This window comes from Pristiophorus japonicus, chromosome 11 (assembly GCF_044704955.1).
Source record: "Pristiophorus japonicus isolate sPriJap1 chromosome 11, sPriJap1.hap1, whole genome shotgun sequence".
Taxonomy (NCBI): Eukaryota; Metazoa; Chordata; class Chondrichthyes; family Pristiophoridae; genus Pristiophorus; species Pristiophorus japonicus.
The window spans coordinates 1,447,455-1,474,914 of record NC_091987.1 but is presented as its reverse complement, the minus strand read 5'-3'; the positions used below and the strand labels follow the sequence as shown (position 1 = coordinate 1,474,914).

Below are 27,460 nucleotides of genomic sequence, written 5' to 3'. Positions count from 1 at the left end.
TCCAGTGACATAACCATGTGCTACCAAACTCCATCCCCACAAGGAAAGTCTGGGGCCCTGCTGCCCTGGGCTCTGCCCTTACCCCTTCCCATCCACCAAGTGGCCCCATTCTCTACAGCCATGTCTCCCCCCGACCCACTTACCTTGTCTGGTTCCCGCGATTATAACCAGCGTGAAACCGCCCAGCTACTGCTTCCTGTCTATTTCAGCTGAACAGCAGGTTGTAAATGAGGTCCGGACATTCAAATCATAGAATCATAGAGGTTTGCAGCATGGAAGGAGGCCATTTCGGCCCATCGTGTCCATGTCGGCTATCAGCTGAGGCTCACACAGACTCCCAGGTGGGAAGGCTGTCGAGTCTCCCACCTCTCACGGATTCCCTCCAGGGAGTTAAAATCCATCCCTGTGACCTCTATGCTAATTTTGTGTTGGAAATTGAAGTTTTTCCATTTACACTCGAAAGAATTTAATCTTTTTTTGTTAAAGAGAATTGAAATAAATTTGCATATATGTCAATCAGCTGCGAGAAATGTGCATAGAATAAATCTGTTGATACTTGGATGTGACACAGGAAGTGTAACCAGGCAGTATAATGGACAGGAAGTGCTCAGTAATGTACAATTTTGATTATATAACTAGCAAATCTCCATCGCCATTTTTCATTTATAAGCCAAAATGAAGTAAATGCTACTCTGTGCATGTGTTTAAACATAAGAACATAAGAACTAGGAGCAGGAGTAGGCCATACGGCCCCTCGAGCCTGCTCCACCATTCAATAAGATCATGGCTGATTGTCAAGCTCAACTTCCCTCCTGATCGCCATATCATAAGAACATAACATAAGAACATAATAATTAGGAGCAGGAGTAACATATTCGGTCCCTCAAGCCTGCTCCACCATTCAATAAGATCATGGCTGATCTTCTACCTCAACTCCACTTTCCTGTACTATCCCCATATCCCTTGAGTCCCTTAATATTCAAAAATCTATCGATCTCTATCTTGAATATACTCAACGACTGAGCATCCACAGCCCTCTAGGGTAGAGAATTCCAGAGATTCACCATCCTCTGAGTGAAGATGTTTCTCCCCAATCCAGTCCTAAATGGCTGACCCCTTATTCTGAGACTGACCCCTGGTTCTAGACTCACCAGCCAGGGGAAACTTCCTCCCTGCATCTACCCTGTCAAACTTGTAAGAATTGGTGTATGTTTCAATGAGATCACCTCTCATTCTTCTAGAGAATGTAGGCCTAGTCTACTCAATCCCTTCTCATAGGACAATTCCCCCATCCCAGGAATCAGTCTGGTGAACCTTTGTCGCACTCCCTCTGTGGCAAATATATCCTTCCTTCGGTAAGGAGACCAAAACCGTACACAATACTCCAGGTGCAGTCTCACCAGGGCCTTATATAATTACAGTAAGATGTCTTTACTCTTTGTACTCAAATCCTTTTGTAATAAAGGCCTTTGTGTGTGTGTGTGTGTGTGTTTACATTTACACTTTAACAGCCAACCTCCCTAGAACTTAAGCTGAGCTGTATAGAAACAGTTTGAAAATGATGAGCACTGTCTCTACAATACACGAGAATATCGTTCCATTCTTAAACCCAAAATCTGCCAAAGAGCCGTCAATTCACAATAAAGGATCTTAACCGACAATAGCAATAAAACTAAATGTTGAGCAGATATAATGAGGATCACATACCACAGAGAGGCACTTCTGAATATGGAAAACCAGCTGGAAATCCAGGGCCATTCACATAGGTGATCATCGCAGAGGCAAAGACAGTAGAAGATTGTCTCTGGGTGGATGTGGGAGTCAGCACGGTCATAGTGGTTTCTGTCAAAAAATGCAGTTAGGTAATGTAATGGAGAGGGTTTAAACTAACTTGGCAGAGGGATGGGAACCTGAGAATAGATTCAGTAGGGAGGGGAGTAAAGCTGGAATTGGAAAGCTAAAATGTAGAACGTGAATTTGAAGGACAGATGAAACAAGGGCTAGAAAGTAGACAACAAGGAGGTCTGGCTGAGCTAAATGGTATATACTTCAATGCAAGGAGTATAGCGAATAAGGCAAATGAGCTGAGAGCACAGGTAGACACTTTGGAGTATATTATATCTATTACAGAGACATGGCTAAAAGAGGGGCAGGTATGGCAGCTCAACATTCCTGGTTACAGGATCTTCAGATAGGATAGAGAGGGGGGTAAAAAGGGAGGGGTCGCAGTATTGATTAAATAAACTATTACAGCTGTGAGAAGGGATAATACGTTAGATATATCATTAAATGAGGCCATATGGGTCGAACTGAAAAACAAAAAAGGGGCGATCACACTGCTGGGAGTGTACTATAGAACCCCAAACAGTGAGAGGGAGATAGAAGATCAAATATGTAAGCAAATTTCTGAGAAGTGAAAAAACTATAGGGCAGTAATAGTAGGGGATTTCAACTATCCTAATATTAACTGGGATAAAATTAGTGTGAAGGGTATGGAGGGTGCAGAATTCCTAAAATGCATTCAAAAGAACTTTTTTAGCAAGTATGTAGCAAGTCCAACATAGGAGGGGCAACTCTAGATTTAGTTTTAGGGAATGAAGCTGGGCAGGTGGAAGGGGTATCAATGGGAGAGCATTTATGAGCTAATGACCATAATTCAGTTAGATTTAAGGTAGTTACGGAAAAGAATAAGGATAGACCAGGAATAAAAGTTCTAAATTGGGGAAAAGCAAACTTTGCTAAGCTGAGAGATGATTTGGCCATAGTGGACTGTAAATAGCTAGTTGAAGGTAAATCAGTATCAGAGCAGGATATTCGAAGGGTTCAGGCCAAATATGTGTCCTTAAAGAAAAAGGGTGGGACTAACAAATCTAGAGCCCCCTGGATGTCTAGGGACATACAGGATTGGATAAAGAAAAAAAAGGGAGGCTTATGACAGATACCGAGGGCTAAATACTGCAGAGACTCTAGAGGAGTATAGAAAGTCCAGGGGTGAGATTAAAAGGGATATTAGGAAAGCAAAGAGAGAGCATAAAAAATTCTTGGCAAGTAAAATCAAGGAAAACCCAAAGATGTTTTATAAATATATTAAGAGCAAGAGGATAACTAAAGAAAGGGTAGGGCCGATTAGAGACCATGAGGGTAATGTGTGTGTGGAGGCGGAAGATGTGGCTATGGTTCCTAATGAATACCTTGCATCTGTTTTCACAAAAGAGAGGGGCAATGCAGACATTGCTATCGAGAAGGAAGAGTGTGAAATATTACATGAAATAAACATAGTGAGAAAGGAGGTATTAAGAGGTTTAGCAGCTTTGAAAGTGGATAAGTCCCCAGGCCTGGATGAAATGTATCCCAGGCTATTAAGTGAAGCAAAAGAGGAAATAGCAGAGGCTTTAAACATCATTTTCAAATCCTCTCTGGCTTCAGGTATGGTGCCAGAGGACTGGAGGACTGCTAATGTGGTACCTTTGTTAAAGTAGGGAGAAAGGGATCAACCGAGTAATTACAGGCCAGTCAGCCTAACCTCAGTGGTCGGAAAATGATTGGACAAAATCCTGAAGGACAGGATAAATCTTCACTTAGAAAGACACGGATTAATCAAGGACAGTCAGCACGGATTTGTTAAGGGAAGGTTGTGTCTGACTAACTTGATTGAATTTTTCGAGGAGCTAACCAGGAGGGTCAATGAGGGCAAAGTGTATGATGTAGTGTATGTGGATTTTAGCAAAGCTTTTGATAAGATCCCACATGGCACTCCCACTCGGTTGATCCCTTTCTCCCTACTTGAACAAAGGTACCACATTAGCGGTCCTCCAGTCCTCTGGCACCACACCTGAAGCCAGAGAGAATTGGAAAATGATGGTTAAAGCCTCTGCTATTTCCTCTTTTGCTTCACTTATAGCCTGGGATACAGTTCATCCAGGACTTATCCACTTTCAAAGCTGCTAAACCTCTTAATACCTCCTTTCTCACTATATTTATTTCATGTAATATTTCACACTCCTCCTCCTCGATAGCAGTGTCTGCATTGCCCCTCTCTTTTGTGAAAACAGATGCAAGGTATTCATTAGGAACCATACCCACATCTTCCGCCTTCACACACAGAATACCCCCATGGTCTTTAATTGGCCCTACCTACCCTGGTCACAAAACTAAAAGCCCATGGGATCCAGGGTAAAGTGGCAAGTTGGATCCAAAATTGGCTCAGAGGCAGGAAGCAAAGGGTAATGGTTGATGGGTGTTTTTGTGACTGGAAGGATGGTTCCTCAGGGCTCAGTACTGGGTCTCTTGCTTTTTGTGATATACATCAATGATCTAGACTTGCATATAGAAGTTTGCAGATGACACTAAAATCAGCTGTGTGGTTGATAATGAAGAAGAAAGCTGTAGACTGCAGGAAGATATCAATCAACTGGTCAGGTTGGTTGAACAGTGGCAAATGGAATTTAATCTAGAGAAGTATGAGGTGATGCATTTGGGGAGGGCTAACAAGGAAAGGGAATACATATTAAATGTAGGACACTGAGAAGTGTAGAGGAACAAAAGGACCTTGGATTGTATGACCACAAATCCCTGAAGGTAGCAGGCCAGGTGGATAAGGTGGTTAAGAAGGCATACGGAATACTTGCCTTTATTAGCCAAGGCATAGAATACAAGAGCAGGGGGGTTATCCTTGAACTGTATAAAACATTGGTTAGGGCACAGCTGGAGTATTGCGTGCAGTTCTGGTCACCGCATTACAGGAAGGACATGATTGCACTGGAGAGGGTACAGAGGAGATTTACGAGGATGTTGCTGGGAGTGGAGAATCTTAGCTATGAGGAAAGATTGGATAGCCTGGATTTGTTTTCCTTGGAACAGAGGAGGCTGAGAGGGGACCTCATTGAGGTGTATAAAATTATGAGGGGCCTAGATATAGTGGATAGAAAGGGCCTAGTTCCCTTAGCAGAGGGGTCAACAACCAGGGGACGAAAATTTAAAGTAATTGGTAGAAGGTTTAGAGGGGATTTGAGGGGAAATTTCTTCACACAGAGAGTTGTGGGGGTCTGGAACTCACTGCCTGAAAGGGTGGTAGAGACAGAAACCCTCACCACATTTAAAAAGTACTTGGATGTGCACTTGAAGTGCCGTAACCTGTTGGCCGGCATGGACACGATGGGCTGAAATGGCCTCCTTCCGTGCTGTAAACTTCTATGATTCTATGTATGTACCTGTGAGCATGCTAATAGACTTGTGGAGCGTTTGCACTGTGAGTGGCTTAGCCAACTCTTGTGATGTTCACAAGACTCAATAAAACCCCAGTTAATTGAGTTCAGGTTCTCCACGATGAGGCGTGCAGTTGTGAGCCTGGTGGATGAACCAGTAGTGTTCAGTTTGATTGTTAAACCTTTGCTAATAAACCAGCTAGTTCTTCACAGCAAATATGTAGCTGTGAATTCTTAAGCAAAGAACCCATGAAGCAAATACACTACAGGTAATTTTACAGGCAATTTTTACATTTGTTTTCAGGATATGGGTGTTGACAGATTTTATTTGTCATCCCCATTCCCTAGTTGCCCTGAGAATATGGTAGTGGGCCTTCTTCTTGATCCGCTAGCTAGGCCACTTCAGAGGGTGGTCAACCACATTGGTGTGGATCTGGAGTCACATATAGGCCAGACCTTCAAAGTATTGAAGGACAACCATTTATAAGGCTGGGAGGTTTCCTTCCCTAAAGGACATGAGTGAACCAGTTGAGTTTATACACCAATCCAACAGCTTCATGGTTAGTTTTACTGATATCAGAGTTTTTTTTAAAGTGAATTCAAATTCTAAAACTGTGGAACTCACATACACTAGATTATTAGCCCAGGCCTCTGGAATACTAGACCAGTAACATAACCACTCCACTCTGGAATACTAGACCAGTAACATAACCACTCCACTATTGCACAGTATTGCCCAGTGATTGCAACTTTAAAGGTCCTCTGACAATGTAAAAATATTGAAGGACAACCATTTGTAAGCAAAGTGTGTGCGGTGCTCCCAGTCGGCATGTTAGGAGTATTTTGTGAACCCGATTAATTGAAGGTTCCCAATGTTCATGTTTAGCTGATAAAATTTCTCCCAGATCAAAATTTTGAAACCACAAATGAAGAGCCAAAACTAACAAAACATTATCACCAGGAGTTCACCATTAGTCTGATTTTCCAAATTTCTCTTGCACGATTGGGGAAAAGAGCAGGTGGAGTGGCAGTAATTGGATTGCTCTTACAAAGAGCCGGTACAGGCATGATGGGCCGAAAGGCCTCCGTCTGTGCTGTAAGATTCTACGATGGTGCCAGGAAACTTATCATGTAGAGATTTGTCACAAAAATACCTTTCTCAACCTCCACATAACCTCCACAAAAGAGACCAGGAAAGAGGAAATGCAGAGACAAGTAGGACAGAATTGCCTGTTTTTTTTGGGCTCGAATGCCAGGCTTCGGAGTGGGTGGGGGAGGGGTGTGGGTTGGGAGGGGGGACTGCAGGTGACTGAGGGTCAGAGTTAGCGCACCCCTTTCCAAGCGCCTCTTTATAGTGTTTAAGATTCTGTGATGCAGTCCACATCAGAAACTCTGTTTAAACCCCCTACTAATTGTTCCAGCAATTCAGGTCTTACCTTCGCAAGATCTACCAGGCCAGGCTGGATTCACATCTCTGTAACGCTCGCTGCAGATGCAGGTGTAGGACCCCTCAATGTTTTTGCACATTGCATGAGGCGAACAGTCATTGTAAGTAGGTGAGGTGCATTCGTTAACATCTAAAGTGATAGAGAATTATAAACTATTTAACGCAGTTAAATTTCATCACTGTTACAGCTTAAACACCACTAGCTTCCAATGTCTCATGCACTACCAACGTGGAGCTCAGCCCCACATGCACACCTTTCAATATGGTGTCAACTGATCATGACCAGGGTGACAATTGACCTCAGTGCCCCAGGAGAAAAATCAGCAGGAATTTCCTTCCCATCTTTTAGTATTTGTTCCTGGGATGTAGAAGTCACTGGCAAGGCCGGCATTTATTGCCCGTCCTTAATTGCCCTTGAGAAGGTGGTGGGCCACCTTCTTGACCCACTGCAGTCCGTGTGGTGAAGATGCTCCCACAGTGCTGTTAGCGGGGGTCTTCCAGGATTTTGACCCAGTGACAATGAAGAAATAACGATTAACTTCCAAGTCAGGATGGTGTGTAACTTGGAGGAGAACTTGCAGAGTCACGTGTACCTGCTACCCATGTCCTTCTAGGTGGTAGAGGTCGCGGGTTTGGGAGGTGCTGCCGAAGAAGCCTTGGTGAGTTGCAGCAGTGCATCGTGTAGATGGTGCATTCTGCAGACACGGTGCGCCGGTGGTGGAGCGAGTGAATGTTGAAGGTGGTGGATGGGGGGCCAATCAAGCGGGCTGCTCTGTCCTGGATGGTGTCGAGCTTCAGTGTTGTTGGAGCTGCACTGATCCAGGCAAGTGGAGAGTATTCCATCACACTCCTGACTTGTGTCTTGTAGATGGTGGAAAGGCTTTGGGGGGTCAGGAGGTGAGACACTCGCCGCAGAATACCCAGCCTCTCGCCTGCTCTTGTGGCTACATTATTTATGTGGCTGGTCCAGTTAAGTTTCTGGTCCATGGAAACCCCCCCAGGATGTTGATGGTGGGGGATTCGGTGATGGTAATGCCATTGAATGTCAAGGGCGGTGGTTAGATGCTCGGTTGTAGGAGATGGTCATTGCCTGGCACTTGTGTGGTGCGAATGTTACTTGCCACTTATCAGCCCAAGCCTGAATGTCGCCAGGTCTTGCTGCATATGGGTATAGGCCGCTTCATTATCTGAGGGGTTGCAAATGGCACTGAACACTGTGCAGTCATCAGCGAACATCCCTACGTCTGACCTTATGATGGAGAGAAGATCATTGATGAAGCAGCTGAAGCTGGTTGGACCTAGCACACTGCCCTGAGGAACTCCTGCAGCGATGTCCTGGGGCTGTGATGATTGACCTCCAACAACCACAACCACCTTCCTATGTACTAGATATGACTCCAGCCAGCAGAGAGTTTTCCCCCTGATTCCCATTGACTTCAGTTGATGCCACACTTGGTCAAATGCTGCCTTGATGTTTAGGGCAGTCACTCTCCCCTCACCTCTGGGATTCAGCTCTTTTGTCCATGTTTGGACCAAGGCTGTAATGAGGTCTGGAGCCGAGTGGTCCTGGCGGTACCCAAACTGAGCCTCAGTGAGCAGGTTATTGGTGAGTAAGTGCTGCTTGATCGCCCTGTTGATGACACCTTCCATCACTTTGCTAATGATTGAGAGTAGAGTGATGGGGCAGTAATTGGCCAGATTGGATTTGTCCTTTTTGTGGACAGGACATACCTGGGCAGTTTTCCACATTGTCGGGTAGATGCCAGTGTTGTAGCTGTACTGGAACAGCTTGGCTAGAGGCATGGCTAGTTCTGGAGCACAAGTCTTCAGCATGACAGCCTTGATGTTGTCAGGGCCCATAGCCTTTCTTGATATGAATCAAGTTGGCTGAAGACTGGCTTCTGTGATGGTGAGGACCTCAGGAGAAGTCCGATATGGACCATCCGCTGAAGATGGGTGCAAACGCTTCAGCCTTGTCTTTTGCACTCACGTGCCGGGCTCCACCACCATTGAGGATAGGGATATTCATGGAGCCTCCTCCTTCCGTTAGTTGTTTAATTGTCCACCACCATTCAGGACTGGATTCCTCGGGGTTGATTTCAGCAGAAATGAAGATCGGGCAATTTCTATAATGGGCGACCAATCCACATTACTAGTGTTATGCCCTGGTGGCAAATTGAAAATCTAACCCCATCATCTCTATCCAGTGACCTCCACACTGCACATAAGTGATACAAGTGCAGCTAGGATCAGGCTTTAATACCACTTGTGATTGAATAACATGTTAACGCTCGCTGATTAGATTCACACATGAAGAATGGTCACTTGGCCCAAGGTACCAGAGATTGGCACCTCCTCCTGTGGAACCAAACATCAGTACAAGGCAGGTCCTTCAGGAGAGAAGGGATGAAAATTTCAGGAAGGATTCGCAAAAGACCAGCGCTTGCGTTGTCATTTAAAGAGGCACCAACATTATTATCTCATATGCCTTTGTTGTTTTTTACAAGCACGCAAACAATTTCTGCCAGTCGCAATCTATAATGGTCCATTATTATAGAATGACACAGCACAGAAGGAGGCCATTCAGCCCATCGTGCCTGTGCCGGGAAAAAATAAGCTTTGTTTTTACGCAAAGACGCCATCAGACAGGGTAATTTGCCAGTACGGGGATTGAACCCGCGACCTTGGCATGATTAGCACCATACTCTAATCAACTGAGCTAACCAGCTCTGCATTAAAAAAAGAGGTGCTTGAGAACAGCCCGGGGTAAAAAAGATCCTTTGAATTTCCTCCCTGTGGCCTCCCTTATGGAATCACTGTGATCCTCAACTCAATACAAGGGGAATTGCAGGCACGATCCAGGCCAATAGAAACCAAAATCGGACAGTGTGTGAACAAGGCAGCTGAACCCCCCTACTACCCTTTTGTCTTACATGAGCACCCAGGACAAATTCCACGCCCCCTCCACCCAATAAGTCAGGAGGTGGTCATGATATTGCAAATTGGACAAGGTCTTTGCAGGAATGATCTTTTCTCATTCCATACTTCCTTATGTTATGCTCTCGAGGCACAGAATTCTTCTACTTTTCTCCCAAATTCCCGCTGGTCTCCTTAGGCCACCTGCACCTGATACAGCTGAGAGGTCAAGTAGCCTAACCTTCTCCCAGGGCTACTGAAGTGTCAAAGGGGAAACTGGAAGAGCAGCCCAGAAAGGACTATCTGTCTAATGTTTCTTCCTTAATCAGTGCAGTTTAGACCAGGAGCTCCAGTGATCTGCAACACCACATCCACCGATCACTTTAATCAATCATCATCATCAATATCAACATCAACAACTTGCATTAATATAGCGCGTTAAATAATTTGACACCGAGCCCCATAAGGAGATATTAGAACAGGTGACCAAAAGCTTGGTCAAAAAGGTAGGCTTAAAGGAGTGTCTTAAAGGAGGATAGAGAGGCGGAGAGGTTTTAGGGAGGGAATTCCAGAGCCTAGGCAGCTGAAGGCACGGCCACCAATATTGGAGCGATGAAAATCGGGGACATGCAAGAGGCCAGAATTGGAGGAGTGCAGAGATCTTGGATGGTTGTGGGGCTGGAGGAGGTTACACAGATAGGGAAGGGAGGCCATGAAGGGATTTAAAAACAAGGATTAGCATTTTAAAATCAAGGCGCTGCCGGACCAGGAGCTAAGGTAGGTCAGTGAGAACAGGGGATGGGTGAACGGGACTTTGTCCAAGTTAGGACATGGGCCGCAGATGAGCTCAAGCTTAAGAGGCTGGAAGATGGGAGGCCAGCCAGGAGAGCATCAGATTAATATTAGTTAAGAAGGCCTTGCCACCTTCTAACAGTACAAGCTCCAAGTCTAATCATCTGAGGAGTCCACTTACCTGAAATGGAGGTGCTGTTGTGGTCGTACTCAAAGACAGAGCTATTATAAAGAGAGGTGATCAGAGCAGAGGATACATTCCAGACACTGAGTTTAATTCCTTGATCAATAACAATTTCGAAGTTCACCACATTGCTCCCATAGCTGAGAGATTTTATACGGACCAGAATTTTCCCATTTTGGTACAAGCAATGGATTGTTGGCGGAAGGGATTTTTCAACCTGAAAAGAAAAATATCTTGAGAACTTTTGGGAATATCCTTTACTTCTTCTATCATGATTGTAACGACAATGTAACACCACTGTATTACGATATACACTCAACTCAGATGCACACCTTGACCACAGGGTGTGAACTTGTGGGAGACACTCCTTACCTGATCACACAGGTATATAAAAGGAGGTCCCACACAGGGTCATCACTTCTGGAGTCCTGTAATAAAGAGTTAAGGTCACAGAGTGGCCTTGTCCCTGGAATGTGCCTCGTGTAGTTTCATACTATAGAGTAAAGACTTTACATCTTCATTGTGTTTAATTTTATGCTTTGCAGTGTGAGGTTCCCATTTAAGGCACCGAGTTTGGAGTAGGGTAGTCTGGTGTTTAGAGTAACCCGAAGGATATGAAATCAAAAACCACTGCGGTTAGTTGTGAAATTGAATTAATTAAATCTGGTAATTTGTGGGATAGCATCAAAATCCTGCTGGAGTTTTGTAAAAACCTAACTGGTTCATCAATGCTCTTCAGGGAAGGGAACCTGCCACCTCTTCCTGTTCTAGCCTGCATGTGACTCCGGTCATAACTAGGAATGGGCAATAAAGAAAAAAAATCAAAGAGCAAGTTATTATTTAAATGGAGAAAGATTGCAAAGTGCCGCAGTACAGTGGGACCTGGGGGTACTTGTGCATGAAACGCAAAAGGATAGTATGCAGGTACAGCAAATGATCAAGAAGGCAAATGGTATCTTGGCCTTTATTGCAAAGGGTTAGAGTATAAAAGCAGGTAAGTCTTACTATAGCTATGTAAGGTATTGGTGAGGCCACACCTGAAATACTGCATGCAGTTTTGGTTTCCATATTTACGAAAGGATATACTTGCTTTGGAGGCAGTTCAGAGAAGGTTCACTCGGTTGATTCTGGGGATAAGGGGGTTGACTTTTGAGGAAAGGTTGAGTAGGTTGGGCCTCTATTTATTGGAATTCAGAAGAATGAGAGGTGATCTTATCAAAACATATAAGATTATGAGGGGGCTTGACAAAGTGGATGCAGAGAGGATGTTTCCACTGATGGGGGAGACTAGAACTAGAGGGCATAATCTTAGAATAAGGGGCCACCCATTTAAAACAGATGAGGAGAAATTTCTTCTCTCAGAGGGTTGTAAATCTGTGGAATTCGCTGCCTCAGAGAGCTGTGGAAGCTGGGACATTGAATAAATTTAAGACAGAAATAGACAGTTTCTTAAAAGATAAGGGAATAAGGGGTTATGGGCAGCGGGCAGGGAAGTGGAGCTGAGTCCATGATCAGATCAGCCATGATCTTATTGAATGGCGGAGCAGGCTCGAGGGGCCATATGGCCTACTCCTGTTCCTATTTCTTATGTTCTTATGTTCTTATAAATACTGCCTTGCTGGTGTTGCCCACATCCCAAAAACAGATAAATAAAAACAATCTCTTGTCAGATAGACCGCAAAGAGTGGGGTCATGCCCCAGTGGGTAACAGTCTCGTGTCTGAGTCAAGGCCCACACCAGAGACTTGAGCACAAAATCTAAACTGACACATCAGTGCAGTGCTGAGGGGGTGCTGCACTGTCAGAGGTGCTGTCTTTCAGGTGAGGCGTTAAACCGAAGCTCCATCTGCCCTCTCTGGTGGAGATAAAAGATCCCATGGCAACATTTCAAAGAAGAGCAAGGTAATTCTCGCTCAATATTTAATCCTCAACCAACACCGAAAAACAGATTTTCTGCTTATTATCACGTTGCTGCCTGTGGGAGCTTGCTGTGCGCAAATAGGCTGCCACATTTCCTATAACAGTGAAGTGCTTTGGCATGTCCTAAGGTTATGAAAGTCATTATATTTTCATGAGTCTATATTTCTACACTCTATTCCAACAATGTGCTTGATAGCCAAAATATTCCTTGTTGCACCGAGAATTTACATTGCTAAGTGTCCATTTATACTGTAGCACTGACACCACGCTTATATTGTAAATTCAGCATAAATCCAGAGTCACGGCATGACTTGACACCGGAACAAAGTGGACTGAGATTCCCAGGAAAAGGTAGTCTCACTTTTACCACTTTGTTTTGGAATCAGGTAGGGCCTCAACATCCAATTTACACTGCCCAAGTTTAGTGCTAGAGTGAAGCGAAAACCACTTTATACCAATAGTAAACTTAGAACCATAAAACAATGCAACCCAGAAGGAGGCCATTCGGCCCATTGAGTCTGCGTCAGCTCTTTCAAAGAGCAATCCAGTTAGTCCCACTCCCCCGCTCTTTCCCCATATCCTGCAATTGTCTCCATTCTAGTATTTATCCAATTGCCTTTTGAAGGCTACTATTGATTCTGTATCCACCACCCTATCAGGCAGTACATTCCAAATCCTAACCACTCGTTCTGTAAAAAGGTTTTCCCTCATGTCATCTCTGGTTCTTTTGCCAATCACCTTCAATCTATGCCCTCTAGTTCTCGACCTTTCAGCCATTGAAAACAATTTCTCTTCATTTACTCTTTCTAAGCGCATCAGGATTTTGAACACCTCTATCAAATCTCTGCTTGGCCTTCTCTGCTCCAAGGAGAACAACCCCAGCTTCTCCAGTCTCTCCACACAACTGTAATCCCTTATCCCTGGAACCATTCTTGTAAATCTCTTCTGTACCCTCTCCAAAGCTTTTGCATCCTTCCTAGTGTGGTGCCCAGAATTGGACATAATACTCCATACTTGTAGTATGAATGCACCCTCAGTGAGATTGCCAGTTAAACACCAATTAACACTAAATTATAATTCATTCTCAGGGCCGGCAGTTATTGCCCATCTCTAGTTGCCCTGAGGTGATGGTGCTATGCCTCCTTCTTGAACCACTGCTAGAGGTTTTATACAACTGAGCAGCTTACTAGGCTACTTCAGAGGGCAGTTAAGAGTCAATCACGTTGGCGTGGAACTGGAGTCACATATAGGCCAGACATCAGTGAACCAGTCGGGCTTTATCGGCAATGCAACAGCTTTTACTGAGACCAGATTTTTATTTGCATTTTTTTTTTTAACTGAATTCATATTCTCAAACTGCCATGGTGGGTAGGGTTGCCAACAACATTCCCGTTAAGTTGCGCGGCAACACAATGGTTGGAGTTCTTGCGTGGGCCGTTCACCAGCATTTAATTTGAAAAGTCACGCATGCGTGAAATTTTGAATGGGCCGCGCGGCAAAAAAAACAAAATTAGAGGGAACATTGGTCGTCAACTCTGGTTCGATTTATTCCTGGAGGTTTTATCACATGGCCTCCAACTGCTCACCCAATCAAACAGTTGTTTTTCCCATCTCTAATCGATAACTAATAAAATTGTTTAAAGAAAATGAAAATGCATGTAAGTGTTAATGCCCCTATAATTTGTCTCCTGGCTGTTGCTCGCAGCAGTGCCCTGGAGACTAACCTTTAATTCCTGAAGACACCAGGGCAATCCCAGAGGGTGGGTTGGCAACGGTAATGGTAGGATTTGAACTCAGGTTCTATTGATTATTAGTCCAGTAACATAACTGTTATATTACCACATTGAAATCCAGCTCCCAGAGACGAAAGGATAGTGAGCTACCTCGCTCCACAGCTCTGAACACCTCTCTACTGCCCCGTTTGCAAACTGCAGTTGTATCTTGTGTCAAGCTTGAGTATATTCAAGGCTGAGGTCGATAGATTTTTGGACTCTAGAGGAATCAAGGGATATTGGGATTGTGTGGTAAAGTGGAGCTGAGGTCAAAGATCATCCGTGCTCTTAGTGAATGGTGGAGCGGACTCGTATGGCCGTATGGCCTACTCCTGCTCCCAATTCTTATGTTCTTATTCTTATGTAAGCTTCCTTACCTCTTGGAGCCAAAGCTCTGTAAACTGCTTAAATTCACTGCTACTGGTGTTTCTGAGATTTTCAGTGAAGTTAAAGTTCTTGATCCTCACTCGTCCATCCAATAATAACGCAGCTGCAAAGCATTGAGAAGGTGCATTACTATTCAGGCACTATCCTATCATATATTATATTAATATCCTGTCATCACTGCCGCCGTTGTTAATTATTGTTTATTGCCTCCCCCGATGACCCGTTGTATAGTGGATCTACCTAGCATGGTAATAGATCTTTTTACACCTGGTCCCCAGTCTGAGCTGAGTTGGCTTATCTCAGGCGAGGCAGTTGTGAGAATCTTGTGAGAATGCCGCAGTGGGACTCAGTAGCCCTGGGCTAAAGGAAGAGGATACAAATAGCCAGTGTGCCTGATTCTAATTAGAGTGTGTATTGACATCACTGTGGCAGCCAATGAGTTGGAGATGGGGCGGGACTTATGGCATACAAGTGTATTTTTTGTATTAAACTAAGCAAACAGCTAAGCAAACAAATTTATTTACAGAATCTATTTAAAACGAGTCTCTCAGAACTCATGATCAAAACCGCAGCAACTCCTCCCGATAAAGAGGTGATTTCTTCAGCAAAATGCAGTGCGTAGAGTATAGTTACAGAATGTGCGTAAAATCAATCGCAGTCACTTACAGCAGTGCTGTTTCTAGATGTGATTGATAGGGGAATTACCCAATCATCTCCATTCTGGCCGGTGATGAAGATGTCACTAATTGCAGCTGATTCTAATTGCTATACATTGACTCCTGCTGGAAAATACATGTGTGAGGGCATCTGGTGAGGGCAAGAACAGGCCGATCTCAGATGCTCTCCATGGTTAAATGGTCTAGTAGACACACAAATGAAGAGCGGCCACGTGGGTAAGGTTCCAGAGAGCTATTTCATCTGCGGAACCTCACACGTGTTAGCATCAATGCTTTCGAGAGAAGAGAGAACAAGGAGAAAAAAAGATCTGGTATAGAAATGGCCTATTTCAATCTGAATTAATGATCGGACTGGATTTTTGGTTCTGTTCATTTCAGAGCGGTAATGGCGGCAGGGCAGTAAAGTTTGCACCTCAGTCAGCAAAATTGGGCAACTGGGCCCTGAGTGTGGGGCGGAGCGCTAAGGGAGGCGTTGTACACATCCCTTGGGGCGCTATGCCGGCTGAGCATGCGAAAATTCCACGTGCTCTAAGAGGCCGGGGGAGAAAAAAAAACCTGAAAAAAACCACCAAAAACATTCCTAATACAAAGCGCACGCCACCACAACATAAATCATTAAAAAAATAAAAGAAACAACAATCACACTTACCTGAGGTCGACATTATCTACCTCACTGCAGCCAATATAGGTCGGACCGCCTGTTTTCACAGGTGATCCCAGCGGGGCATTGAGCCAGTGTCGCAACCAGCAGCGTTGCACACCGGCTCATCTCTTCCGGGCGGTAATGCTCGGCACCCCGCCGATACCGGCCCCCAGAACCCGGCGGGGCACTGGGAGCTGACCGCCCAGCCGGAAAGCTCACCGCCACCATTACCGCCCCTTCCAGGGCAGAAACAGAGGCAGACAGGACCGGAAGATCCAGCCCATCGTCTCAGGATAAGGGGTCGGCCATTTAAGACAGAGATGAGGAGCGAATTTCTTCACTCAGAGGGTCGTGAATCTTTGGGATTCTTTACCCCAGAGGGCTGTGGATGCTGAGTCCCTGAGTATATTCAAGGCTGAGATCGATAGATTTTTAGACTCTCGGGGAATCAAGGGATATGGGGATCGGTCAGAAAAGTGGAGTTGAGTTTGATGATCAGCCATGGTCTTATTGAATGGCGGAGCAGACTCGAGGGGCCGAATGGCCTACTCATGCTCCTAATTCTTATGTTCTATGAAGAGGAGGCCATTTTGTTGATTAGCCAGACAAATGTTTCCTAGGCCAGAGTTATTACCTGTTTTTACTTTTAGTTCTTTGGTAAAGCTGCCTTCATAGGATTGCCAGTGGACTTCCACAATGTACAGAACCCCAGGTTCCAATCCTGTCACCGTCCAATCCATTTCCTGCGTCTCGACTTCATTTACAATGCTACCTTCCTTCTGCACCCGCACAGTAACTGTTTGGTCTTCGCTGCTAGCTGCTGCCCAAGTGACCTGGAAGCTAGTGCTGGTGACCTTGGCAATCGTCAGGTTTGTAACTGAAAGAGGAGCTGTTGGAAATGAGTTGGGTTAGCACAGCATGATTACACTGTCGTCCTAGTCACCTTCACCATATTATATAACACACTAAATGTATTACACTGCATAGTCTGAATTCGTGGTTGGTAAGCTATTAGAGTCAATAATATGGGATAAGATAACTGAGCACAGATTTCTAAAAAGCAAGAACGACCTTATCGAATTCATTGAAGAAATAACAGACGACAGGTACAGCAACTGAAGTGGATGTGGTTTCTGTAGGTTTTCATAACAACAACATCAACATATATTTATATAGTGCCTTTAGCATGGTAAGATTTCCTAAGATGCTTCACATGAGCATAGAAACATAGAAACATAGAAACATAGAAACAGAGAAACATAGAAAATAGGTGCAGGAGTAGGCCATTCGGCCCTTCTAGCCTGCACCGCCATTCAATGAGTTCATGGCTGAACATGCAACTTCAGTACCCCCTTCCTGCTTTCTCGCCATACCTCTTGATCACCCTAGTAGTAAAGACTTCATCGAACTCCTTTTTGAATATATTTAGTGAATTGGCCTCAACAACTTTCTGTGGTAGAGAATTCCACAGGTTCACCACTCTCTGGGTGAAGAAGTTTCTCCTCATCTCGGTCCTAAATGGCTTACCCCTTATCCTTAGACTGTGTCCCCTGGTTCTGGACTTCCCCAACATTGGGAACATTCTTCCTGCATCTAACCTATCTAACCCCGTCAGAATTTTAAACGTTTCTATGAGGTCCCCTCTCATTCTTCTGAACTCCAGTGAATACAAGCCCAGTTGATCCAGTCTTTCTTGATAGGTCAGTCCCGCCATCCCGGGAATCAGTTTGGTGAACCTTCGCTGCACTCCCTCAATAGCAAGAATGTCCTTCCTCAGGTTAGGAGACCAGAACTGTACACAATACTCCAGGTGTGGCCTCACCAAGGCCCTGTACAACTGTAGCAACACCTCCCTGCCCCTGTACTCAAATCCCCTCGCTATGAAGGTCAACATGCCATTTGCTTTCTTAACCGCCTGCTGTACCTGCATGCCAACCTTCAATGACTGATGTACCATGACAACCAGGTCTCGTTGCACCTCCCCTTTTCCTAATCTGTCACCATTCAGATAATAGTCTGTCTCTCTGTTTTTACCACCAAAGTGGATAACCTCACATTTATCCACATTATACTTCATCTGCCATGCATTTGCCCACTCACCTATCCTATCCAAGTCGCTCTGCAGCCTCATAGCATCCTCCTCACAGCACACACTGCCACCCAACTTAGTGTCATCCACAAATTTGGAGATACTACATTTAATCCCCTCGTCTAAATCATTAATGTACAATGTAAACAGCTGGGTCCCCAGCACAGAACCTTGCGGTACCCCATTAGTCACTGCCTGCCATTCTGAAAAGTCCCCATTTACTCCTACTCTTTGCTTCCTGTCTGACAACCAGTTCTCAATCCACTTCAGCACACTACCCCCAATCCCATGTGCTTTAACTTTGCACATTAATCTCTTGTGTGGGACCTTGTCGAAAGCCTTCTGAAAGTCCAAATATACCACATCAATTGGTTCTCCCTTGTCCACTCTACTGGAAACATCCTCAAAAAATTCCAGAAGATTTGTCAAGCTTGATTTCCCTTTCACAAATCCATGCTGACTTGGACCTATCATGTCACCTCTTTCCAAATGCACTGCTATGACATCCTGAATAATTGATTCCATCATTTTATCCACTACCGATGTCAGGCTAACCGGTCTATAATTCCCTGTTTTCTCTCTCCCTCCTTTTTTAAAAAGTGGGGTAAAATTGGCTACCCTCCATTCGATAGGAACTGATCCAGAGTCAATGGAATGTTGGAAAATGACTGTCAATGCATCCGCTATTTCCAAGGCCACCTCCTTAAGTACTGTGGGATGCAGTCCATCAGGCCCTGGGGATTTATCGGCCTTCAATCCCATCAATTTCCCCAACACAATTTCCCGACTAATAAGGATTTCCCTCAGTTCCTCCTCCTTACTAGACACTCTGACCCCTTTTATATCCGGAAGGTTGTTTGTGTCCTCCTTAGTGAATACCGAACCAAAGTACTTGTTCAATTGGTCCGCCATTTCTTTGTTCCCCGTTATGACTTCCCCTGATTCTGACTGCAGAGGACCTACGTTTGTCTTTACTAACCTTTTTCTCTTTACATATCTGCAGAAACTTTTGCAATCCGCCTTAATGTTCCCTGCAAGCTTCCCCTCGTACTCCATTTTCCCTGCCCTAATCAAACCCTTTGTCCTCCTCTGCTGAGTTCTAAATTTCTCCCAGTCCCCAGGTTCACTGCTATTTCTGGCCAATTTGTATGCCACTTCCTTGGCTTTAATACTATCCCTGATTTCCCTTGATAGCCACGGTTGAGCCACCTTCCCTTTTTTATTTTTACGCCAGACAGGAATGTACAATTGTTGTAGTTCATCTATGTGGTCTCTAAATGTCTGCCATTGCCCATCCACAGTCAACCCCTTAAGTATCATTCACCAATCCATCCTAGCCAATTCACGCCTCATACCTTCAAAGTTACCCTTCTTTAAGTTCTGGACCATGGTCTCTGAATTAACTGTTTCATTCTCCATCCTAATGCAGAATTCCACCATATTATGGTCACTCTTCCCCAAGGGGCCTCGCACAAGGAAATTGCTAATTAATCCTCTCTCATTGCACAACACCCAGTCTAAGATGGCCTCCCCCCTAGTTGGTTCCTCGACATATTGGTCTAGAAAACCATCCCTTATGCACTCCAGGAAATCCTCCTCCATCGTATTGCTTCCAGTTTGGCTAGCCCAATCTATGTGCATATTAAAGTCACCCATGATAACTGCTGCACCTTTATTGCATGCACCCCTAATTTCCTGTTTGATGCCCTCCCCAACATCACTACTACTGTTTGGAGGTCTGTACACAACTCCCACTAACGTTTTTTGCCCTTTGGTGTTCTGCAGCTCTACCCATATAGATTCCACATCATCCAAGCTAATGTCCTTCCGAACTATTGCATTAATTTCCTCCTTAACCAGCTATGCTACCCCACCTCCTTTTCCTTTTATTCTATCTTTCCTGAATGTTGAATAATCAGACAAAATTTGATACTGAACCACAAAAGGAGATATTAGGACAGAAGACCAAACGTTTGGCCAAAGAGGTAGGTTTTAAGGAGCATATTAAAGGAGGAGCGAGAAATAGAGAGACGGAGAGGTTAAGGGAGGGAATTCCAGAGCTTGGAGCCCAGGCAGCTGAAGGCACAGCTGCCAATGGTGGAGTGATTAAAATCAGGGATGCGCAAGAGGACAGAATTGAGGAACGCAGAGATCCCAAAGGGTTGTAAGGCTGGAGGGATCACAGAAATAGGGAGGTGCGAGGCCGTGGTGGGATTTGAACACAAGGATAAGAATTTTAAATTTGAGGCATTGCTGGAGTGCGGGAGCCAATGTAGGTCAATGAGCATAGAGGTGATGGGTGAACAGGACTTGGTGCGAGTTTGGATATGGGCAGCAGAGTTTTGGATCAGCTCAAGTTTACCAAAGCTGCAAGGTGGAGGAGGAGGGTGGCCATCTATGGGACAAAATTACTAAGCAGGAGGGACTAGATGGGTCAGCACCTGACAGTGATGGTACAGGAGGGACTGGATGGTCAGTACCTGTCAGTGATGGTACAGGAGGGACTGGATGGTCAGTACCTGTCAGTGATGGTACAGGAGGGACTGGATGGTCAGTACCTGTCAGTGATGGTACAGGAGGGACTGGATGGTCAGTACCTGTCAGTGATGGTACAGGAGGGACTGGATGGTCAGTACCTGTCAGTGATGGTACAGGAGGGACTGGATGGTCAGTACCTGTCGGTGATGGTACAGGAGGGACTGGATGGTCAGTACCTGTCAGTGATGGTACAGGAGGGACTGGATGGTCAGTACCTGTCAGTGATGGTACAGGAGGGACTGGATGGTCAATACCTGTCAGTGATGGTACAGGAGGGACTGGATGGTCAGTACCTGTCAGTGATGGTACAGGAGGGACTGGATGGTCAGTACCTGTCAGTGATAGTACAGGAGGGACTGGATGGTCAGTACCTGTCAGTGATAGCACAGGAGGGACTGGATGGCCAGTACCTGTCAGTGATGGTACAGGAGGGACTGGATGGTCAGTACCTGTCAGTGATGGTACAGGAGGGACTGGATGGTCAGTACCTGTCAGTGATGGTACAGGAGGGACTGGATGGTCAGTACCTGTCAGTAATGGTACAGGAGGGACTGGATGGTCAGTACCTGTCAGTGATGGTACAGGAGGGACTGGATGGTCAATACCTGTCAGTGATGGTACAGGTGGGACTGGATGGTCAGTACCTGTCAGTGATGGTACAGGAGGGACTGGATGGTCAGTACCTGTCAGTGATGGTACAGGAGGGACTGGATGGTCAGTACCTGTAAGTGATGGTACAGGAGGGACTCGATGGTCAGTACCTGTCAGTGATGGTACAGGAGGGACTGGATGGTCAGTACCTGTCAGTGATGGTACAGGAGGGACTGGATGGTCAGCACCTGTCAGTGATGGTACAGGAGCGACTGGATGGTCAATACCTGTCAGTGATGGTACAGGAGGGACTGGATGGTCCGCACCTGTCAGTGATGGTACAGGAGGGACTGGATGGTCATTACCTGTCAGTGATGGTACAGGACGGACTGGATGGTCAGTACCTGTCAGTGATGGTACAGGAGGGACTGGATGGTCATTACCTGTCAGTGATGGTACAGGACGGACTGGATGGTCAGTACCTGTCAGTGATGGTACAGGAGGGACTGGATGGTCAGTACCTGTCAGTGATGGTACAGGAGGGACTGGATGGTCAGTACCTGTCACTGATGGTACAGGAGGGACTGGATGGTCAGTACCTGTCAGTGACGGTACAGGAGGGACTCGACAGTCAGTACCTGTCAGTGATGGTACAGGAGGGACTGGATGGTCAGTACCTGTCAGTGATGGTACAGGAGGGACTGGATGGTCAGTACCTGTCAGTGATGGTACAGGAGGGACTGGATGGTCAGTACCTGTCAGTGATGGTACAGCAGGGACTGGATGGTCAGTACCTGTCAGTGATGGTACAGGAGGGACTGGATGGCCAGTACCTGTCAGTGATGGTACAGGAGGGACTGGATGGTCAGTACCTGTCAGTGATGGTACAGGAGGGACTGGATGGTCAGTACCTGTCAGCGATGGTACAGGAGGGACTGGATGGTCAGTACTTGTCAGTGATGGTACAGGAGGGACTGGATGGTCAGTACCTGTCACTGATGGTACAGGAGTTACTGGATGGTCAATACCTGTCAGTGATGGTACAGGAGGGACTGGATGGTCAGTACCTGTCAGTGATGGTACAGGAGGGACTGGATGGTCAATACCTATCAGTGATGGTACAGGAGGGACTGGATGGTCAGTACCTGTCAGTGATTGTACAGGAGGGACTGGATGGTCAGTACCTGTCAGTGATGGTACAGGAGGGACTGGATGGTCAGTACCTGTCAGTGATGGTACAGGAGGGACTGGATGGTCAGTACCTGTCAGTGATGGTACAGGAGGGACTGGATGGTCAGTACCTGTCAGTGATGGTACAGCAGGGACTGCATGGTCAGTACCTGTCAGTGATGGTACAGGAGGGACTGGGTGGTCAGTACCTGTCAGTGATAGTACAGGAGGGACTGGATGGCCAGTACCTGACAGTGATGGTACAGGAGGGACTGGATGGTCAGTACATGTCAGTGATGGTACAGGAGGGACTGGATGGTCAGTACCTGTCAGTGATGGTACAGCAGGGACTGGATGGTCAGTACCTGACAGTGATGGTACAGGAGGGACTGGATGGTCAGTACCTGTCAGTGATGGTACAGGAGGGACTGGATGGTCAATACCTGTCAGTGATGGTACAGGAGGGACTGGATGGTCAGTACCTGTCAGTGATGGTACAGAAGGGACTGGATGGTCAGTACCTGTCAGTGATGGTACAGGAGGGACTGGATGGTCAGTACCTGTCAGTGATTGTACAGGAGGGACTTGATGGTCAGTACCTGCCAGAGATGGTACAGGAGGGACTGGATGGTCAGTACCTGTCAGTGATGGTACAGGAGGGACTGGATGGTCAGTACCTGTCAGTGATGGTACAGGAGGGACTGGATGGTCAGTACCTGTCAGTGATGGTACAGGAGGGACTGGATGGTCAGTACCTGTCAGTGATGGTACAGGAGGGACAGGATGGTCAGTACCTGTCAGTGATGGTACAGGAGGCACTGGATGGTCAGTACCTGTCAGTGATGGTACAGGAGGGACTGGATGGTCAGTACCTGTCAGTGATGGTACAGGAGGGACTGGATGATCAGTACCTGTCAGTGATGGTACAGGAGTGACTGGATGGTCAATACCTGTCAGTGATGGTACAGGAGGGACTGGATGGTCAGTACCTGTCAGTGATGGTACAGGAGGGACTGGATGGTCAGTACCTGTCAGTGATGGTACAGGAGGGACTGGATAGTCAGTACCTGTCAGTGATGGTACAGGAGGGACTGGATGGTCAGTACCTGTCAGTGATGGTACAGGAGGGACTGAATGGTCAGTACCTGTCAGTGATGGTACAGGAGGGACTGGATGGCCAGTGCTTGTCAGTGATGGTACAGGAGGGACTGGATGGTCAGTACATGTCAGTGATCGTACAGGAGGGACTGGATGGTCAGTACCTGTCAGTGATGGTACAGGAGGGACTGGATGGTCAGTACCTGTCAGTGATGGTACAGGTGGGACTGGATGGTCAGTACCTTGACAGTGATGGTACAGGAGGGACTGGATGGTCAGTACATGTCAGTGATGGTATCGGAGGGACTGGATGGTCAGTACCTGTCAGTGATGGTACAGGAGGGACTGGATGGTCAGTACCTGTCAGTGATGGTACAGGAGGGACTGGATGGTCAGTACCTGTCAGTGATGGTACAGGAGGGACTGGATGGTCAGTACCTGTCAGTGATGGTACAGGAGGGACTGGATGGTCAGTACCCGACAGTGATGGTACAGGAGGGACTGGATGGTCAATACCTGTCAGTGATGGTACAGGAGGGACTGGATGGTCAGTACCTGTCAGTGATAGTACAGGAGGGACTGGATGGTCAGCACCTGTCAGTGATGGTACAGGAGGGACTGGATGGTCAGTACCTGTCAGTGATATTACAGGAGGGACTGGATGGTCAGTACCCGACAGTGATGGTACAGGAGTGACTGGATGGTCAGTACCTGTCAGTGATGGTACAGGAGGGACTGGATTATCCGTACCTGTCAGTGATGGTACAGGAGGGACTGGATGGTCAGTACCTGTCAGTGATGGTACAGGAGGGACTGGATGGTCAGTACCTGTCAGTGAACGTACAGGAGGGAGTGGATGGTCAGTACCTGTCAGTGATGGTACAGGAGTGAGAGGATGGTCAGTACCTGTCAGTGATGGTACAGGAGGGACTGGATGGTCAGTACCTGTCAGTGATGGTAAAGGAGGGACTGGATGGTCAGTACCTGTCAGTGATAGTACAGGAGGGACTGGATGGTCAGTACCTGTCAGTGATGGTACAGGAGGGACTGGATGGTCAGAACATGTCAGTGATATTACAGGAGGTACAGGATGGTCAGCAACCGACAGTGATGGTACAGGAGGGACTGGATGGTCAGTACCTGTCAGTGATGGTACAGGAGGGACTGGATGGTCAGTACCTGTCAGTGATGGTACAGGAGGGACTAGATGGTCAGTACCTGTCAGAGATGGTACAGGAGGGACTGGATGGTCAGTACCTGTCAGTGATGGTACAGGAGGGACTGGATGGTCAGTACCTGTCAGTGATGGTACAGGAGGGACCGGATGGTCAGTACCTGTCAGTGATGGTACAGGAGGGACAGGATGGTCAGTACCTGTCAGTGATGGTACAGGAGGCACTGGATGGTCAGTACCTGTCAGTGATGGTACAGGAGGGAGAGGATGGTCAGTACCTGTCAGTGATGGTACAGGAGGGACTGGATGGTCAGTACCTGTCAGTGATGGTACAGGAGGGACTGGATGGTCAGTACCTGTCAGTGATGGTACAGGACGGACTGGATGGTCAGTACCTGTCAGTGATGGTACAGGAGGGACTGGATCGTCAGTACCTGTCAGTGATAGTACAGGAGGGACTGGATGGTCAGTACCTGTAAGTGATGTTACAGGAGGCACTGGATGGTCAGTACCTGTCAGTGATGGTACAGGAGGGACTGGATGGTCAGTTCCTGTCAGTGATGGTACAGGAGGGACTGGATGGTCAGTATCTGTCAGTGATGGTACAGGAGGGACTGGATGGTCAGTACCTGTCAGTGATGGTACAGGAGGGACTGGATGGTCAGTACCTGTCAGTGATATTACAGGAGGGACTGGTTGGTCAGTACCCGACCGTGATGGTACAGGAGGGACTGGATGGTCAATACCTGTCAGTGATGGTACAGGAGGGACTGGATGGTCAGTACATGTCAGTGATGGTACAGGAGGGACTGGATAGTCAGTACCTGTCAGTGATGGTACAGGAGGAACTGGATGGTCAGTACCTGTCAGTGATGGTACAGGAGGGACTGGATGGTCAGTACCTGTCAGTGATTGTACAGGAGGGACTGGATGGTCAGTACCTGTCAGTGATGGTACAGGAGGGACTGGATGGTCAGTACCTGTCAGTGATATTACAGGAGGGACTGGATGGTCAGTACCCGACAGTGATGGTACAGGAGGGACTGGATGGTCAGTACCTGTCAGTGATGGTACAGGAGGGACTGGATGGTCCGTACCTGTCAGTGATGGTACAGGAGGGACTGGATGGTCAGTACCTGTCAGTGATATTACAGGAGGGACTGGATGGTCCGTACCTGTCAGTGATGGTACAGGAGGGACTGGATGGTCAGTACCTGTCAGTGATGGTAATGGAGGGACTGGATGGTCAATACCTGTCAGTGATATTACAGGAGGGACTGGATGGTCAGTACCTGTCAGTGATGGTACAGGAGGGACTGGATGGTCAGTACCTGTCAGTGATGGTACAGGAGGGACTGGATGGTCAGTACCTGTCAGTGATATTACAGGAGGGACTGGATGGTCAGTACCCGACAGTGATGGTACAGGAGGGACTGGATGGTCAATACCTGTCAGTGATGGTACAGGAGGGACTGGATGGTCAGTACATGTCAGTGATGGTACAGGAGGGACTGGATGGTCAGTACCTGTCAGTGATGGTACAGGAGGGACTGGATGGTCAATACCTGTCAGTGATGGTACAGGAGGGACTGGATGGTCAGTACATGTCAGTGATGATACAGGAGGGACTGGATGGTCAGTACCTGTCAGTGATGGTACAGGAGGGACTGGATGGTCAGTACCTGTCAGTGATATTACAGGAGGGACTGGATGGTCAGTACCCGACAGTGATGGTACAGGAGGGACTGGATGGTCAATACCTGTCAGTGATGGTACAGGAGGGACTGGATGGTCAGTACATGTCAGTGATGATACAGGAGGGACTGGATGGTCAGTACCTGTCAGTGATGGTACAGGAGGGACTGGATGGTCAGTACCTGTCAGTGATGGTACAGGAGGGACTGGATGGTCAGTACCTGTCAGTGATATTACAGGAGGGACTGGATGGTCAGTACCCGACAGTGATGGTACAGGAGGGACTGGATGGTCAATACCTGTCAGTGATGGTACAGGAGGGACTGGATGGTCAGTACATGTCAGTGATGGTACAGGAGGGACTGGATGGTCAGTACCTGTCAGTGATATTACAGGAGGGACTGGATGGTCAGTACCCGACAGTGATGATACAGGAGGGACTGGATGGTCAGTACCTGTCAGTGATGGTACAGGAGGGACTGGATGGTCCGTACCTGTCAATGATGGTACAGGAGGGACTGGATGGTCAGTACCTGTCAGTGATGGTACAGGAGGGACTGGATGGTCAGTACCTGTCAGTGATGGTACAGGAGGGACTGGATGGTCAGTACCTGTCAGTGATGGTACAGGAGTGAGAGGATGGTCAGTACCTGTCAGTGATGGTACAGGAGGGACTGGATCGTCAGTACCTGTCAGTGATGGTAAAGGAGGGACTGGATGGTCAGTACCTGTCAGTGATAGTACAGGAGGGACTGGATGGTCAGTACCTGTCAGTGATGGTACAGGAGGGACTGGATGGTCAGTACCTGTCAGTGATATTACAGGAGGGACAGGATGGTCAGCACCCGACAGTGATGGTACAGGAGGGACTGGATGGTCAGTACCTGTCAGTGATGGTACAGGAGGGACTGGATGGTCAGTACCTGCCAGTGATGGTACAGGAGGGACTGGATGGTCAGTACCTGTCAGTGATAGTACAGGAGGGACTGGATGGTCAGTACCTGTCAGTGATGGTACAGGAGGGACTGGATTGTCAGTACCTGTCAGTGATATTACAGGAGGGACTGGATGCTCAGTACCCGACAGTGATGGTACAGGAGGGACTGGATGGTCAGTGCCTGTCAGTGATGGTACAGGAGGGACTGGATGGTCCGTACCTGTCAG

At 46.8% G+C, this 27,460-nt stretch overlaps 1 protein-coding gene across 6 annotated transcripts in view; it reads right to left on the bottom strand.

Annotated features, from left to right (window-relative positions):
• Nucleotides 1-27,460, bottom strand: part of LOC139275958 (uromodulin-like 1) — a 425,626-nt gene that overhangs the window by 70,973 nt on the left and 327,193 nt on the right. For all 6 annotated transcript variants that reach the window (XM_070893210.1, XM_070893209.1, XM_070893213.1 and 3 more), the window contains 5 exons: nucleotides 16,576-16,830; nucleotides 14,612-14,724; nucleotides 10,541-10,760; nucleotides 6,641-6,781; nucleotides 1,708-1,842 (listed from right to left, as the gene is read on the bottom strand). In XM_070893210.1, coding sequence (XP_070749311.1) covers nucleotides 1,708-1,842; nucleotides 6,641-6,781; nucleotides 10,541-10,760; nucleotides 14,612-14,724; nucleotides 16,576-16,830 — 864 coding nt within the window. The remainder of the gene's footprint in view (nucleotides 1-1,707; nucleotides 1,843-6,640; nucleotides 6,782-10,540; nucleotides 10,761-14,611; nucleotides 14,725-16,575; nucleotides 16,831-27,460) is intronic.